The sequence below is a fragment of the Eschscholzia californica genome, unplaced genomic scaffold, assembly GCF_041429995.1.
Source record: "Eschscholzia californica isolate CP2 unplaced genomic scaffold, dmEscCali1.0.p SCAF_4, whole genome shotgun sequence".
NCBI lineage: Eukaryota > Viridiplantae > Streptophyta > Magnoliopsida > Ranunculales > Papaveraceae > Eschscholzia > Eschscholzia californica.
The window spans coordinates 9,258,519-9,273,747 of NW_028238461.1; the positions used below are offsets into that span (position 1 = coordinate 9,258,519).

Consider the following 15,229-nt stretch of genomic DNA (forward strand, 5'->3'; position numbering starts at 1 on the left):
CCAATATTTGGTGGAGTATTTCTTTTCTTCTTTTTGCATTTTGTATTTGGTAATTTTGTTTACTTTAAACTGCAAAAAATTATGGTATTAATTGTGGATGCCATATATTTAGGACATAACCTCTCTTGACAGTTCATTTTGGATTCTGTGGAGGAGTTTTTCTTTGGAAATTTATGATATGGATAGTGGTAATATTTCATGGAATTGTGTTTTGAAATTGTAATATTGGTAGAAAATCTCACTCACCTAAACTCAAAAGTATCTTATAACCATCTTAAATTTAATTAGTTATTTTATTGAGAGCGGAAGATATCAATTGACAGTCGATCCTATTTTTACAGAGTTGCCACACATAAAAAAAAAATATTTATTGGGCAAATCACTAAGATACTAGATAAAATAATTTTAGAATGAAGGTTGTTTATGAAAGGTCCCTAGCAAGACGGTCATATTTATTGGACAAATCACTAAGACTACAAATATTTATTGGCCAAATCTCTAAGATACTAAATAAAATATTTTTACAGAGTTGCCACACGAAGGTTGTTTATGAATGTGATTCGGTTAAGTGGCCATTAGATACAAATGCAACCTTGAATATCAAGTGCTCCTAATGCTTTGCAAAAAGAAAACAAATAGTCCCTGATGCACCTCAAGTGATCCTTGATCCTCATTTTTATTTATATTATGTGAATTATGTGATGCGCGACCTTGAATTTGAATACTAGTGACGTTTAGAGAGTAAATATCGAAATTCTGAAAAGAATTACCTAAGTTGAATGGCCATATCTTCATCAAAAAAAAAAAGTTGAATGGCCATATATACTTATTACCCCAAGCTTTTTTTGGGTACAAAATCAAAATATAGATATTGAGTATATTGATGGAAGGGTGATTGATTAGTACAAATCTCTTTGCATGAGTGAGAAAGATTCATATAGGGAGAGAAAAGTCTTAAAATTAAGGGGGTTAAATTATAGGGAAGGTAGTAGTGCCTTATCATCTCACAAATAAAGAAAGTGATGTCTTTTATTTTTTTAACTTTTATAGTGAGAATTGCATACAAAGCATAGAATATAAGACCCCATTTATATTTATAATCATAAAAAAGGGTATCACTATTTAGAATTAGTATCAACCTCTCTAAAACTCTTCCCCTATTAGATTAGAGGGAGAAAGACAAACTTTTAAGACTTAAAACCCACCCAAAATCACAACTACCCCAACCCTCCCCTCTAAACATTTTCATTAGAGAGAGAGAGAGCAAGAGATTAGATTACTTCTCCTTCTCTCCCTAATCTTCTCTCTCTCTCTAGTCTCTGCACTCTTTCATGGGGCACTAACCCATTCTCCCTAATTCCTCTCTCTTTCAAAACGCCGTTTTCACTAATCCGTTAAGTCACGTGCATAAATGTCAACTGAGACGTTAAATCTAACGGTAGGTCCAGTAGAGGAAGAATCAAAAGATTCAAAACCCGTTATATCTGGTAACGGCGGACAAACGTCGGTTGACGGAAACGATGACGGAAATAGAACACCAAGACTTCCTCGATGGACGAGACACGAGATACTCGCCCTCATTGAAGGGAAAAAAGTTGCAGAAAATCGGGTTCGAAGAGGTCGAGCCGCCGGTTCACCTTTCGGGTCAAATCAACTCGAACCGAAATGGGCTTCAGTTTCTTCTCACTGTAAACGGCATGGTGTGAATCGTGGACCAGTTCAGTGCCGGAAACGATGGAGTAATCTCGCCGGAGATTTTAAGAAAATTAAAGAATGGGAATCTCAGGTAAGTGAAGAATCTGAGTCGTATTGGGTTATGAGAAATGATTTGAGAAGAGAGAGAAAGTTGCCTGGGTTTTTTGATAGAGAGGTTTATGATATCCTGGATGGAGCTGTGGTTCCGGTTGTCGCCACCACCCCTTTGACTGTGGTTATTGATGGTAAGGATATGAATGAAGGTGGGGTATTGACTGTAACTGCGGCAGCGACGGCGGCGACGGCAGCGGAGGAGGAAGAGGAGGATGTACTGTTTGATAGCTGTAGACCGGCCGCCGCAGATGATGGGTTGTTTTCAGATTTTGAGCAATCGGGTCAAGAAGATAAAGTAACAGTATCTAAGGAAACCAATCCGGCAAAGATGGTTCCAACTCCGACTCCAATTTCCGGTAATTCATAAAAGTTTTGATTTTTTTTCCCCCAAAAAGTTCTGATTTTTATATGGTATTTTCTTCATGATAGTTCAAAATTTAAAGCTGAATCAAATTGAATATCAATTGGATTTCTGAAATATTTGATTTTCCATTTTGAATTTACAGTAGAAATTTGTTATTGGGTATCTGATTTCTTGATGATCTATGACCAAGTTCAAATGATTTTTGCGCAGAAAAACGAAATCAATCAAATTACAGAAGCTATTCAGATCAAGGTAACTATATGCAATTTAGACATATCTAATATATAATATATCTGATTTAAGCATTTAGCCATTGATTATATTGTCCTCTTAGTTATACAAAAAAAGCTTGGTTTCTAATTCTACCTTTTTTCCTCTGTTTCTCACTCTAGGCAGAGTTTACGCGATGCTTACCGTGTCGATAAAACATAATCTCGTAGAATTATGTTGGGCAGTAGAATAATATCGATCCTTGATCATATGAGTTATCTGAGAAACTTTTGTTTATAGTGCATTAGTAATAGTCCCACATCGTTTGGGAGAGCATCCGGACCCTAGGCTATAGGGGCTTGCTCAAGCTTAGTAAGAGTCGAGGCCTTTTGGATTAGCTTGCGGAGTCTCTGCCAGAAACAAAACTTTGGACCATTTGGTCTTGGACATGGTGTTAAAGGCTTGAGGCATTCCCACACTTGACTAAGACTGCCATGTAAAACCATTGATCATAATCTTAAAAATTTGGGCATGACAAGCTTGTCAGTCCTACAATTTTTCAAGAATGCGGCAGAAGTACTTCTTTCAGACTTGCATCCTTAATGGTTGCGGAAAATGTTAATCTTTGATTTGCTTTTCTTTTGGGCATAGTCGAGTGCCCTCTCGTCTAGCCCTGTCTAGTGGGTAGCCACAGATTACTTGAAGCTTCTCCTATTATGTTTATGAATGCCAAAAGCACATAAAATCTGCTTCCATTTCTCGATTATTTAGTTGTTTTGTGGAACTTGGCAGGTGAAAAGCAGCAAAATTCTTCAAATCTCGAGAAAGAATCAATTTTGCTGCAGGAAGGAAGTAATAAAAGGAAGAGAACTTCTTCAGATGGCGGAGCAGGTGAAGATACAAATCTTCAGGATCAGTTGATTCAAGTACTGGATAGGAATAGTAGAATGCTTACTGCCCAACTTGAAGCTCAGAATGTTAACTGTCAATTAGATAGAGAACAGAGAACAGATCATGCCAACAGCTTAGTCGCCGTGCTCAATAAACTCGCTGATGCTCTTGGAAAAATTGCCGATAAGTTATAGAAAAAGAAGATTAGAAGAATCAGATCAGATGTATAGGTATGATGAAGAACAGTGGTTGGCATTCGAACTTTTTTAGAATTACTATAAATATATAGAGTTTGTGGTGGGGTTTTGCAAGTTAAACATGTTAGTTGCTAGGATCTGAAATGAAGTTTATCTATAAACCTAATTTTGTCTGAATGTTTTGAGATTTTGCCATTTTGGGTAGTTTTTCGTCAGAAACATTTGTTTGTGTAGAAGTACCTTCGACATATTTCGAATTTTTCAAAAACTTCCATGCAAATTTATTCTTGTTACAAGAAACGGATCATTGATACTTTACTATTGGCATATCAGAGCAATAGAAACTCAAGGAGATACAATTACAGAAACTAGTATACAAGTTACATACACTAATAGAACATTTGAGATCGAAAACTTTAACCAAGATAACAATTACACAGAAACCAGTATACAAATTCTCTGTTTAGTTTTTCTTGTCTAGGCAGGAACGGCTTCGATTAGCTTGGCAAAGTAAAACTGTGTAGTTGTAAGGCCTCTCTTCCTTATTCTCCATCCAACCTTCTCTAATGCTCTTTCAACATCTGCCTCTGAATGAAGGTAAGCTCTAGTGGCTTTCGATGGCCCCGGAAAAAGTTCTCCTATTCTTTTCAATATATCGTAGTAGAATGTCTTGGGTGCAAAACTTAGTATTAATCGTTTATCGGCTAATGAAGCTAAATGTGCGATCATTCCGTCTGCTTTACTCTGTGGGTAATGTATTAAAACATCTAAGCAAACTACTGTGTCATATTTCCCATCCAAACTCTCTAAATCTTTTACTGTAAATTTTGGCATCACTTGTTGTATTGATGATCCTTCACTACTCCCCAATTGAAGCTCTTCTCTTGCCTGCAAAATATCAACTTTTAGAAGAAAGACCTCAAATCTAAAATAACATTTTTTTCCCTAGGCCATAGTACTAACAATTTTTTGTATCGAATCAATCTACTTAATGCTGTGCCAATATTAGAACAATTACAGTATCACACTGATTGCTATTCCATTCGGCTTACGAATTCAGTACAAGAAATGTAAAGCCCCGAGCCTTAGCAGTTACTGATATCGTCTCCGATCTTAGTACCCAGTCCCAAGCCCAACGAGTACGGGATTTTGTTCCTATTGAAAGATCCACGAGCCCACCCATACAGACATACTCACAAGTAATGTAGGACTATTACAAAAAAAATGAGACATATCAAGAAGAAAACGACTTAACGAGTTTGAACTTGAAGCCTCAAACTATAATGTTCAATGATCCATCCCGAACTAAATGATTATAGACCTTCTCGTGATACGACTAAACAATAATGCTCGAACATTTTGTGACTAGCAATTAGACAATTTAATTTATCTCGACTCTCGTCTTCTTTTAGCACGTCTCATGGAAGTAGTAACTCGGCACAAAAGCCATTGGACCAGCGTTCAGGGTCAGGCCTAGGTCGGGCACCCTGGCTCAGGCACAATATACTGTTTTTTTACAACCAAACGTAGGAGCGGTCGACCATATCCCCACAAAGACTATATCTACCTAATAGATTGTGAACTAACAATGACAATATAGCCTTTCATCAAAAAATGACAATATAGCACCAAACTGTTAAAACGTCTGTAACGGGCTAGCTATTAGCCAAAAAACAGTTAAACAGACGAATTACCTGTTTTTCAGCTTCAGCAACCATAGCAGCAGAGATATCACTAGCATAAACAATGGCACCTTGTTTAGCTAGAGGAATAGATAAACACCCAGTTCCACAACCAGCATCACAAATTGTAACACCTTGAATTGAACCTTCTTCATTAAGCATTGTTAAAACATTTTCGACAGTTTTCGAATGACCATTTCTAATATCAAGTTGAACTTTATTAACATCATCAGTTTCTCCATAAATCTTTTTCCATCTTTGAAACCCAGAGTTATTAAAATACTCTCTAACTACTTCTTTATCGCCTCCTCCGACTTCTTCGGCTTGAAGTTGACGACGTTTTTCGGGGTCAGTAATGGAGATAATTGCAGCAAGAGCAGCTATTGAACCACCACCAACTACGGCTAGAGTTGTACTATCAAAAGGGGAGGTTATTGATGAAACATCAGTAAGAGTTGAAAGTGGTGGGAGGGCTTTGGGAATTAGGGTTTTAATTGGTCTTGTTCTGGTGTTGTTGAATGTGGGAGAAGGAAGAGTTAGGGTTTGGGTTTGGGTGTGGAAATGGAGATGAGAAGATATGACAGTTGAGAAGGCCATTTTTTTTAGGGAAAGAAATGGTGGGTCGTTGAAGCGCTTCGTCAGTGTTAGAAGAACAGTTGATAATGTAATCCTTGTTTGGATAACAACATCTTGCTATCTCGATTTCCTGTTTTTGTTTGTGGGGTCCCAATAATTTTGAGTGCACAAATATAGCCCCCTAGTTTTAATGACATTCCAATGGCTGAGGTGGACAGACAAAATTTACAGAAATAAACAAATACAATGGAGTCGGCCGGAATTCCACCAATCTAGGGTTGGGAACAGTAGCGAAGCCAGAAATTTTTTGATGTGGGGGCACATTAGTTTACGGACATTAACAAACTTATTGAATATAAAAAATTTAATTTAAATCATATAAGAATAGAAAAGAAAAAGGTGGCCAATACGCGGACAACCGTTTTTCTTATATGAACAATTATTTTCGAGCCCGATGCAAGTCAACTATGCTTGACTTAGTTGACTTTGATTTAATAAGAGGACAACTCCATAAAGTCTTAAATAGTAATAATTAGTAACTTGTGGACTACTAACAAAAATAATAGTTAAAGATTGAAAACCTAAACTGTCTTCTTCTTCTTCATCTTCTTCCTTCTTCTTAGTCTTATTCTTCTTTCTTCACTTTTACTAAAAGTAAACTGTAGTTTCTACCATTTTTTTTATCAAACCCTAGATGGATGAAGAAGACAAAATCTCTTCTTAGTCTTATTCTTCTTTCTTCACTTCTACTAAAATAAACTGTAGTTTCTACCATTTTTTTTATCAAACCCTAGATGGATGAAGAAGACAAAATCCCTCAATCTGGACCTGAAGAAGTTTTTCTGGGCGTTTCTATAATAGGCATTAATGACATTGATGAGGTAAAACAGAACATAACTTGCGACGATAATCTGGCAAAATCAGACAATTTTCCAGATTTTTGTAGCAACTTAGCTTCTGTTATGTCGTATTTTCGGAGAAAACCGACGAAAATATTGCATAACAGAAGCTAAGTTGCGACGAAAATCTGACAAGTTTTCTGATTATGCTAGATTTTCGTCGCAAGTAATGTTTTGTTATGCCATATTTTTGCACAACCCATATTACCAGATTCATCTTCCTCTTCACCATCGTTTTCAGAGTCGGATCCAACAGATCTATCTTCGTCTTCCACATCTTCTCTAATTTTCTGCCATCAGTACCATCTTCTTCTTTATGGTTGGTTTTAGAGTTTTAGGGTTCTAACCTTTGTCTTTGGGGAGATTCTACAACAACTCCCTTGCCTTTGTTTGATGCCATAACCACTAATGCTTCTCCAAGAAATTTCTCTCTCTAGAAATTTGGGTGATGATGAAGAACAAGTAATAGAAGAGATGAAGACTAAACTAACCTAGGGTTTATGGAGAAAGAGAGAGGTCATCAAATAATACATCTGATTCTAAGAGGACTTGAGTGAAAATAATAGAGAGTTGTCCCCTTAGAAACTGATGTCCATATAAAAATTTAATTTTTTTGCGTTGTCCACATAAGATAGTTGTCCATATAAGAAAAACAGTTGTCCGCGTATTGGCCACCAAGAAAAATCACATACTTGTCTTCTTTTGATGTCACGACAAAAGATAAGATGAGAATACGCTTTTGTAAGGGAACCTGAATAATGAAATTTATAACTTCTATATCTTTGTTTGTTTCTCATTTGATTAGAATTAGAATTAGAATTAGAATTAGTATATAATGGTAGATTAGAAATTTAATTTTAATTAGAATAGAAAATAATTTAAGATTTAAGTAAAATAGAAGTGACTAACTATAAGGAATTATAAAAAATTTCCAACGTAGAAAGAAATTAGGCCTAAAAAAATAACATTAATAGGTAGGGAAGTAAGTGGGGTTATTGGTAAGTATACCAAGACACAGTGAGATTGAGTGGAAAGTGGTGATTTTTTTATGGAAGTAAATGGTGGTGGGCCATTCACTTTTTTATTCAAAAAAAAATAGTAACTAATAAAGTTGGACTGGTCTTTTGGATTGGCCACTACTTACTTGGTATAAATTAATAGGCACCCCCTTGTTGTATTACTACTACAGGAGGGACTCACATTTGGGTCGTGGGGGTCTGCGCCCCCCACGGGCCCCTATGTGGGCCCGCCCCTGGTTGGGAAATGATGTAGACTCAGCGGAATTAAAATAAGAACAATAAAATAAACGAATAACGGTAAAGAAAACGATAAATAAACTAAAACTTAATTAACTTTAATGGTTTTTCTCTTCTATATGCATAACAAAATAGACTAGACCTCCTTTTATAGGATAATAGACTTTCCTAGATAGACTCAAACTAGGATTTCTAAATAATAAAAATACTTAAAACATAGAAACTCCTAAATAACAAAAATACCAATTTACGGTAACTTTCTAATCCTATACTAACTAGGACCACTATTGTGGCCGACCAGGACGTGGGCATCTGTCCTTGTTATTCAGAACAGAGAATATTATGAATTAAGTTTATTGTTAATCAAGTTTATCGTTTTGTTCTTTACTTTATCAGTTTATTTACGTATTTTATCAGTTTATTTACGTATTTGATCATTGTTTTTTTTTTTTTTTGAAGATAAGCCTTTACTAAAAACAATATATGTTACAAATTTGTCCACACCATCAAACAAATGTTTAAAAAAGGACTAAATCTATAACAATCTAACACCATAAGGACTAAAGATTAATTTCACTGATTTGAAGGGATTAGAACCGAAGCTGCTAGATCATGTGCTGCCCTATTATTTATTCTATTACAGTAGCTACTGAAGGAGTTGAAGGAGATGTCCTTCGACCAAGGTGACAATGCGAACAAATTGTCGGATAGGACAATTGATGTGGAAGATCATCAAGTCCGATTGATTTAGGGATCGTAGAGTTGTAGCTAGAGACCAACTACGATCGTCGAATTACGAAGTAATTCGCGGCTAACTTCGATCGGATCCTACAACGGGTTACACATAAGAGTGACAAATTGATCTAGGATATGACTAGTGGGAGTGAGATATAATCATGGGAGTGTCCCATAAACATATCTCATAGGCCTAAAAAGGAATTAGGCAAAGATAGTACAAAAAGGCCAAAAACAGGGTTTTTGGGCCTAGACCGGTTCGGGTACTTCTAGGACTCGGATTGGGCTGAATTTTGGAGGGTTAGTTGCTGATATAATAAAAATTATATCTGCCAATTTTCGTGGTGTTTGGGAACCTCCTCCTTAGGGAATTGAGAAAATACCAATAGTTGCTATTTTCGACTATTTCCCTAAATCTTATTCTAAAGGGTGTTTTAGGAAACCTAAAAGGAGGTGGATTCTTATTAGGGTTCTATATAAACACTCTTAGGGCAGAGAATAAGGTGTGGAATTTCTCTCTAAGCTTTCTTACTCTACCACATCAAGTAGAGAGGAGAAAGTGAGCTAATTCCCATTAACTATCTATCTAGTCAAGAAGAAAGGAGTTCTTCTTTTCCAACCACCATTGGTGTGCTAGCTATACAACAAGGTGGGAGATCAAATTGATTGCTCGTGTCCCAAGTAGAGGAGCTACACTTGAAGCTCTTGGTCTTCTTCAATCAATTCAACTAGTTCGAGGGAAAAGCGATTAAGGTAATCTACTATCTCCATTAGATTAATTACTAGTTTTGCATGTGATCCTGGGAATACTAGTGTAGACATTAGATGTCATATTTCCGCTATAAACACTAGTAGAAGGGTATAAATCCCTACAGTGGCATCAGAGCCTCTTGCCATTAACTAGTTTTTGCTAAGAATCGAACTAATTCATATGCTTGATAGTTTGAAAATTGAGTTTATAAAAGTATTTTAAAAGGTGTTTTAAAAGGTATTTTTAACTCATAATTTGATGGGATTCAATAAATTTTCAAATTGAGAATCAAATTGATGATTAAAAGTGTTTTAAAAGTCTCAATTTGATTGAATTTCAAACTAATCCATGCTTGATTAAATTGATAGTTATGTTTAAAAAGATTTTAAAACATAAAATTTGATTAATTATGAATTGGATTCAAAGATTTTTCAAATTGATTTCAAAATTGTTCTTTGAAAAATTTCAAAAACCTAGATTTTGATCCAAAATTGGTTTGATTAAGAGTTGTTTTTTTAAATTTTGGAAACTTTTGAAAAACAAAGATTTGGAATTTTAGAAGTGTTCTAAAAAGAGTAGTTTTGAGTTTGGGAAACTCTCAAAACAAATTTGGAAAAATTTAAAAGTTTCTAAAAGTTTTGAAAAATTTTAGAAGTATTCTAAAAGGAATTTCAAAATTTTAAGAAAAGTTTTAAAATTGGAAAATAGCAACTTAAAGTTGCATAAGAAATTTTTTTTTTTTTTCTTTTTGGAAACTAGGGTTTTGAAAAACCCTAGTGTCGGACCAGAAGCTCCTGGATGCGTCCTCTGGACGCGTCCAGAGCAACTGCTGAGATGCGTCTTGAAGACGCGTCCAGAACAGCTACTAAGGACGCGTCTAAGACGCGACCAGCAGCTGCGAAGGAGCTTCCTGGACGCGTCTAGGACGCGTCCAGAGCACTCGACCAGACGCGTCTGGGAGGTTCTGGGTGTCTCGGACTAGTCCGAGACACCTAGTGCTGGTCCGGTCCAGTACCAGACGCGTCTGGTACATGGACTAGCGTCCTGGCTCCGGCCAGGACGAGACCAGGCCTTGATAAGCCTCGGCCAGGACATGCCGGCCCTATGGGCCGTGCTATGTCCGGACCTTGTCCGAGCCCTTTTTGGGCTTGGGCCGGGACTTGTCTAGGACTTGTCCCGGGCTTTTTTCGAGGCTTTTCGGACCACGAAAAGGGACCATCATTCGAGTGGGAGTTTTTGCCAAATTTTTTTTCCGATTCCAACCAAATAATTCCAAAATCAATTCGGGCCATCCAAGAGCCCAAAACGGATTTCTCTTTAAATTGATTTATGAAATCATTAAGAATCGAACCAATATTTTTTCCGAAATTGACCCGGGCTTTCTCGAGCCCAAAACGGAGTTTTTCTAAAAGATGATTTTAATCATAAAACATAAAACCGGAAAGCACCATTAGTTGAATTCTTCGAATTTAGACTTAAGGTCCGCAATGTGACATGTGATGTCAACAAAAGTATCTCCCAAGATAATCATGCATATATAATTCTTAGCCTTGATATATTATATGATTGCATGTGATGTGAATGCGGGAAACTAGTATGGCCATAGATTTATTTCCTTATTCTTGTTTTAAGCACGGATGGGTGCATGCTTTGTAATTAATTTTAATTTCAAGTTTATACGATCTGCGAATCGTTAGAGTCTTGTAATTAGAGTTTAGGGTCTATGAGTCCATTGAAGAAACTCGAGGATGAAATCCAAAGGCGAGTGGGAGAAATCAATGGAGGTTCAAAGATGGCGATCCAAGACGAACCAAAAGGCGAAACAAGAAGAAAACCAAGGGAGATTAGATCTTCTAGGTTAGGGGGCATACTAGGATCCATGTCTGCTTGATTTACTTTCTCGCGCGCATTTACTTACTTATTTACGCTTTATGTCGTGGATGTTAGTTAGGCTAAATAGTTCACTATAACAAACGCCAGACTAGCGTAAAAGTCCCCAAAAGTAATCTTGAGTAATCGCCTATCCAGATTAAGACACTCGTTGCGCCCTTGTTCGAGGAAGGTGGGTCGGCCTTCGCAGAGTACCTCCTCTACCTTGGGACAATGCGGGTAGGCCTATAGAAGAGGCCTACACGTCTAAATGGTTCTACTCAACGAGATCAGCAAGAGAGCCTTGGATACTCGAGGCAAAAAGATAGATTAGTCATTCATTAATGAAATCTATCAACCAAGAGTCATAAGGTATGATCAGTGAAGTAGTTCACTCACCCGGAACGACGGAGTCAAAGGGTAGGGCCTTCGTCCGCTTTACTTCGAAGAACTGGGGTCTTGGAATCACTTATTCAATCGGGGACGATTTTTATTGAATAATGTGGGAAAACTAATGTTTTTCAAAAACGATAACGAGTTTTAAAACTTTGCCATTACTTTATGTAGTTTTTAAAGATGACACAAGGAAACATGTTCGACCTTGGAACGTACCTAAGGAAGGTGTTAAACGAAAACATCCATGAAGGAAGGAATCGGGAGATACTTCAAATATTGGATGGAGAGTTTAAAAACAAGCTAAATGTCTCAGACTATCCATTTTCAAAATTGGATTTTCTGACTGCTAAAGAAACAGAGCATCAAGAGGATGATCAAAAGAGGGCAGAACCAGAATCAATGACTTCTCGGTTGTTATCAGCCATGGAGGCTACTCTTAACGAGAAACCTCTGAACATGGAAGTCCCCTCCATCACTCCGAAAACTGAGGATTCAATCCGAAGCAAAGCGAGAGTGGAGAGGTTTGATGCAACCAGTAAATTATTGCGTCTGCGCCTCGAGAAAGGAAAACCAGTAGGTCCTCATGTTCGGCAAATGATAGAACTCTTTGCTAAACTAGAAGAGCTGGGTTCTCCTGTTAGCCAATCGGCGGCTAATGACATGATCCTCTATTCACTTCATGAAGGGTTCAATCTATTTAAGATGGAATATGCGATGAATGGATGGAACAAGCCTTTAGAGGAACTTGATGCAATGCTTCAGGCAGCAGAACGACTAACAATGGACTTTGAGCCAAAGAATAAGATTCTTGTGGCTCAAGAGAACAAGAGGCAGAAGAAGAAACCCGCGTTAAAAGGAAAAGGCAAACGTATTGCTAAACCTCAAAACAAAGGTATTCAATCTACGTCAAGATGTTTCTACTGCAGTAGCATAGGCCACTGGAAAAGAAACTGCCCTAAGTTCTTGGAGGACAAAAAGAATGGAACAGTAGCTTCCAATTCAGGTATAAACAGTTAACTTATCAAATACTGTAAAATTCCCAAATTATGGTATGTAATACCTAAAATTGCCCTTTCATTGTGAATGTACAGGCGCAGCTGGGAACTGAGTATTTGGCTAAGGAAGACAAGATCCAAGAGGGAGCAGAAGCCTCGACTGCTAAGGATGCTGAAAGGGATCGAAGTCTACTTTAGGCACTATTCTAGATTAATCGTTTTTCTAGTTTTTTAACATCATCTCTGTACTAAGTATTATGGAGAATCAATAAAGAATTTTATTTCTAAATTGAGATGTTAATAAGTGCTAAGTTTAACAAACTATACCAAAAGATTCTAAACTTGGTCAAAAACCTATAAGATAGGTTCATCCCAATCGAAAGGGATGAGGACAACAAGTCCACTATAACCAAAACATGAATCAAACTGACAAGAAAGAAAGCCTTGAGTCAAAAACAGAGATTGATCTTCAAACGTACTTCTAACCTATCCATATTTGGAGTGTCCAAAAGGATTAAGATGAAGAACACGAATCAAACTCTATCCTCCAAAATCCATTTAGTCTAGACATAGCTTCTCACAAAACTACCAAAATTCCGTCTAACAGCTAAGCTTGTAAAAGCATTACAAAACTAGCTAATATCTGACGCAATTTCTTTTAAAAGAAATTTGGGCTTCTTCCATAACTAATCAAGAGAACAAAGTGTTTGTTGCTCATGATAGTATTCTTCTAATAATTAGCACACCTAGTAGTCTGGGAGAAAACACTAATTATTAAAAGAATAAGTGGGAGAAAAGTACAAGTCGATTTAATTCGATCATGAGAAAAATCATGGAGGGTCATGAAGAACAATCATGAAACTTGTACAAGTCGATTAAATTCGACCAAGAGCAACAAACTGCGACTCCTTGGAAAAGGAAAGGTTAAAGATATGATCTTATAAACCCACCGCACAAAAGCGAATGTCATTCGCCGGAGAACTCTCAAAACAAGTGAAAGTGTCTCTAAAGGAATATCTCAAAGTAGTTGAGAAAATTCCAAATTGTTGTTCAAAAGCCCTAAAAGGTCAAATCTCAAAGACACAGAAAATAAAGGTTATTTCTGAAAGAGATAAAAGACCTGCGCAGAAACGGAAACTGACTCTAGATTTTGGCTAGAAGCCAAAATCATCGTGGAATCCATATCTCGTCAAGACATGAAGCTTGATAATTTAAGTCAACAAAAGACCTAAATTGGTTTTCCAAAATAGAAAACTGAGAAGGATGGAAACATTCGTGTTTCCCGAAACGAGACAAGAAGAATAAAGATTCTTCCAATCAAGTTATGTCCACAAGCATGCTTCAGAAATCTATCGATGGATTAAAAGCACGCAAGAGTTAGAATCTTCGATTCAAAAGGCAATCAGAGAAATTTGATTCCTGGAGAATGAAGAAAATCTTGAATCACGAGTTTCAAGAAGGTAAGTGGGAGTAAACAAACCTTCCGGGTCCGTATGCAGAGTACATACAAAAGATTGAGTACGACATAAGGTGTTGTATAACAGTAACGAACTGACTCAATAAAGGACCACACACAGAAGGATAAAATGCCATTTTGGGCATCTGAAGATCTATAAGCATAGATCAAAAGGATGATAGGATTAGAGAGACTCAGTACGCTGAGATGCTTGAGATCCGAAACAGAAAATCTAAGACTCGGAAAGTCTAAAAGAATTTCGACCCAAAAACTCATGACAGAGGGCGTTGCAAAACTCGGAGTCTAAAAGACACCGATGAGCTAGCACGCATGAGAGAGACATTTATGTTCGAAAACATAAAGTCAATCATGTTGGACATGATTAGCATTTAAACATCCGAATTCGGATTGGAAAACCGAAACACTACTTAGTACATCCTAGAAGGCTAAAGGATGAAGTAGTACAAAATTGAACATGTCATCGTAGCAAACTTCCAGACATGGAAGGAAAGTAGGCTAAAAGTGTTTTAAGCCGGGAACTGTTGCAAATACTACACAAAGAATTAAAGGCCTTAACCCTAGTAAAGATTACTAGATATTATCAAGGTTGAAGATAGTAATCTTCAAATTAATTGATAATAAGCAAAGTTTAAAACCGACTACCACGGTAGTCAAACTAAACTGTCACCTTAGACATAGTATGAGATTCATACACAGTCTAAGGCATGAGGTATAATTTTAAACCTCGACAAGTAAAACTGAGTGGGTAAAAGGAGTTTTACGGAAGAGGCTCAGATTTACAACTCTCGTTATCAGAAATAATAAGAATTATTTCACCAGTCGTCTAAACTTGGTTTAGTGTTTAAACGACAGTCCATCGATAATAAAACGTTCCGAATAGGTTTGTCAGATACGTGATCTGATGAATGAAACCCTATTAAGTGAACTTGGAATATTTATTATCAAAAATCCCTGGTCCAGGTCATTGCATGGACAACAATGACTCACGAAGACTAGCACGGGAGTCGATGGGATAGCGCAGTTTCATGGGCTATATGAATAGTATATTCTATTCGACTACGTGGGTGTGTAAAAGGTTTATACACTGGATAACCCTCAAATGAGAAGTACATCACTCGTGAT

At 36.9% G+C, this 15,229-nt stretch overlaps 2 protein-coding genes across 2 annotated transcripts; one reads left to right on the forward strand and one right to left on the reverse strand.

Annotated features, from left to right (window-relative positions):
- Positions 1 to 1,110: 1,110 nt before the first annotated feature.
- Positions 1,111 to 3,771, forward strand: LOC147542390 (trihelix transcription factor ASR3-like). Its single transcript, XM_086634277.1, has 3 exons — positions 1,111 to 2,165; positions 2,384 to 2,425; positions 3,176 to 3,771. The coding sequence occupies exons 1-3, from the start codon at positions 1,412 to 1,414 to the stop codon at positions 3,466 to 3,468; spliced, it is 1,089 nt and encodes a 362-aa protein (XP_086490403.1). The 5' UTR covers positions 1,111 to 1,411; the 3' UTR covers positions 3,469 to 3,771.
- CHLM (magnesium-protoporphyrin IX methyltransferase) lies at positions 3,752 to 5,873 on the reverse strand. The gene is made up of 2 exons (XM_086634278.1): positions 5,166 to 5,873; positions 3,752 to 4,359 (listed from the first exon to the last, which is right to left on the reverse strand). The coding sequence occupies exons 1-2, from the start codon at positions 5,748 to 5,750 to the stop codon at positions 3,949 to 3,951; spliced, it is 996 nt and encodes a 331-aa protein (XP_086490404.1). The 5' UTR covers positions 5,751 to 5,873; the 3' UTR covers positions 3,752 to 3,948.
- Between the last annotated feature and the right edge of the window lie 9,356 nt (positions 5,874 to 15,229).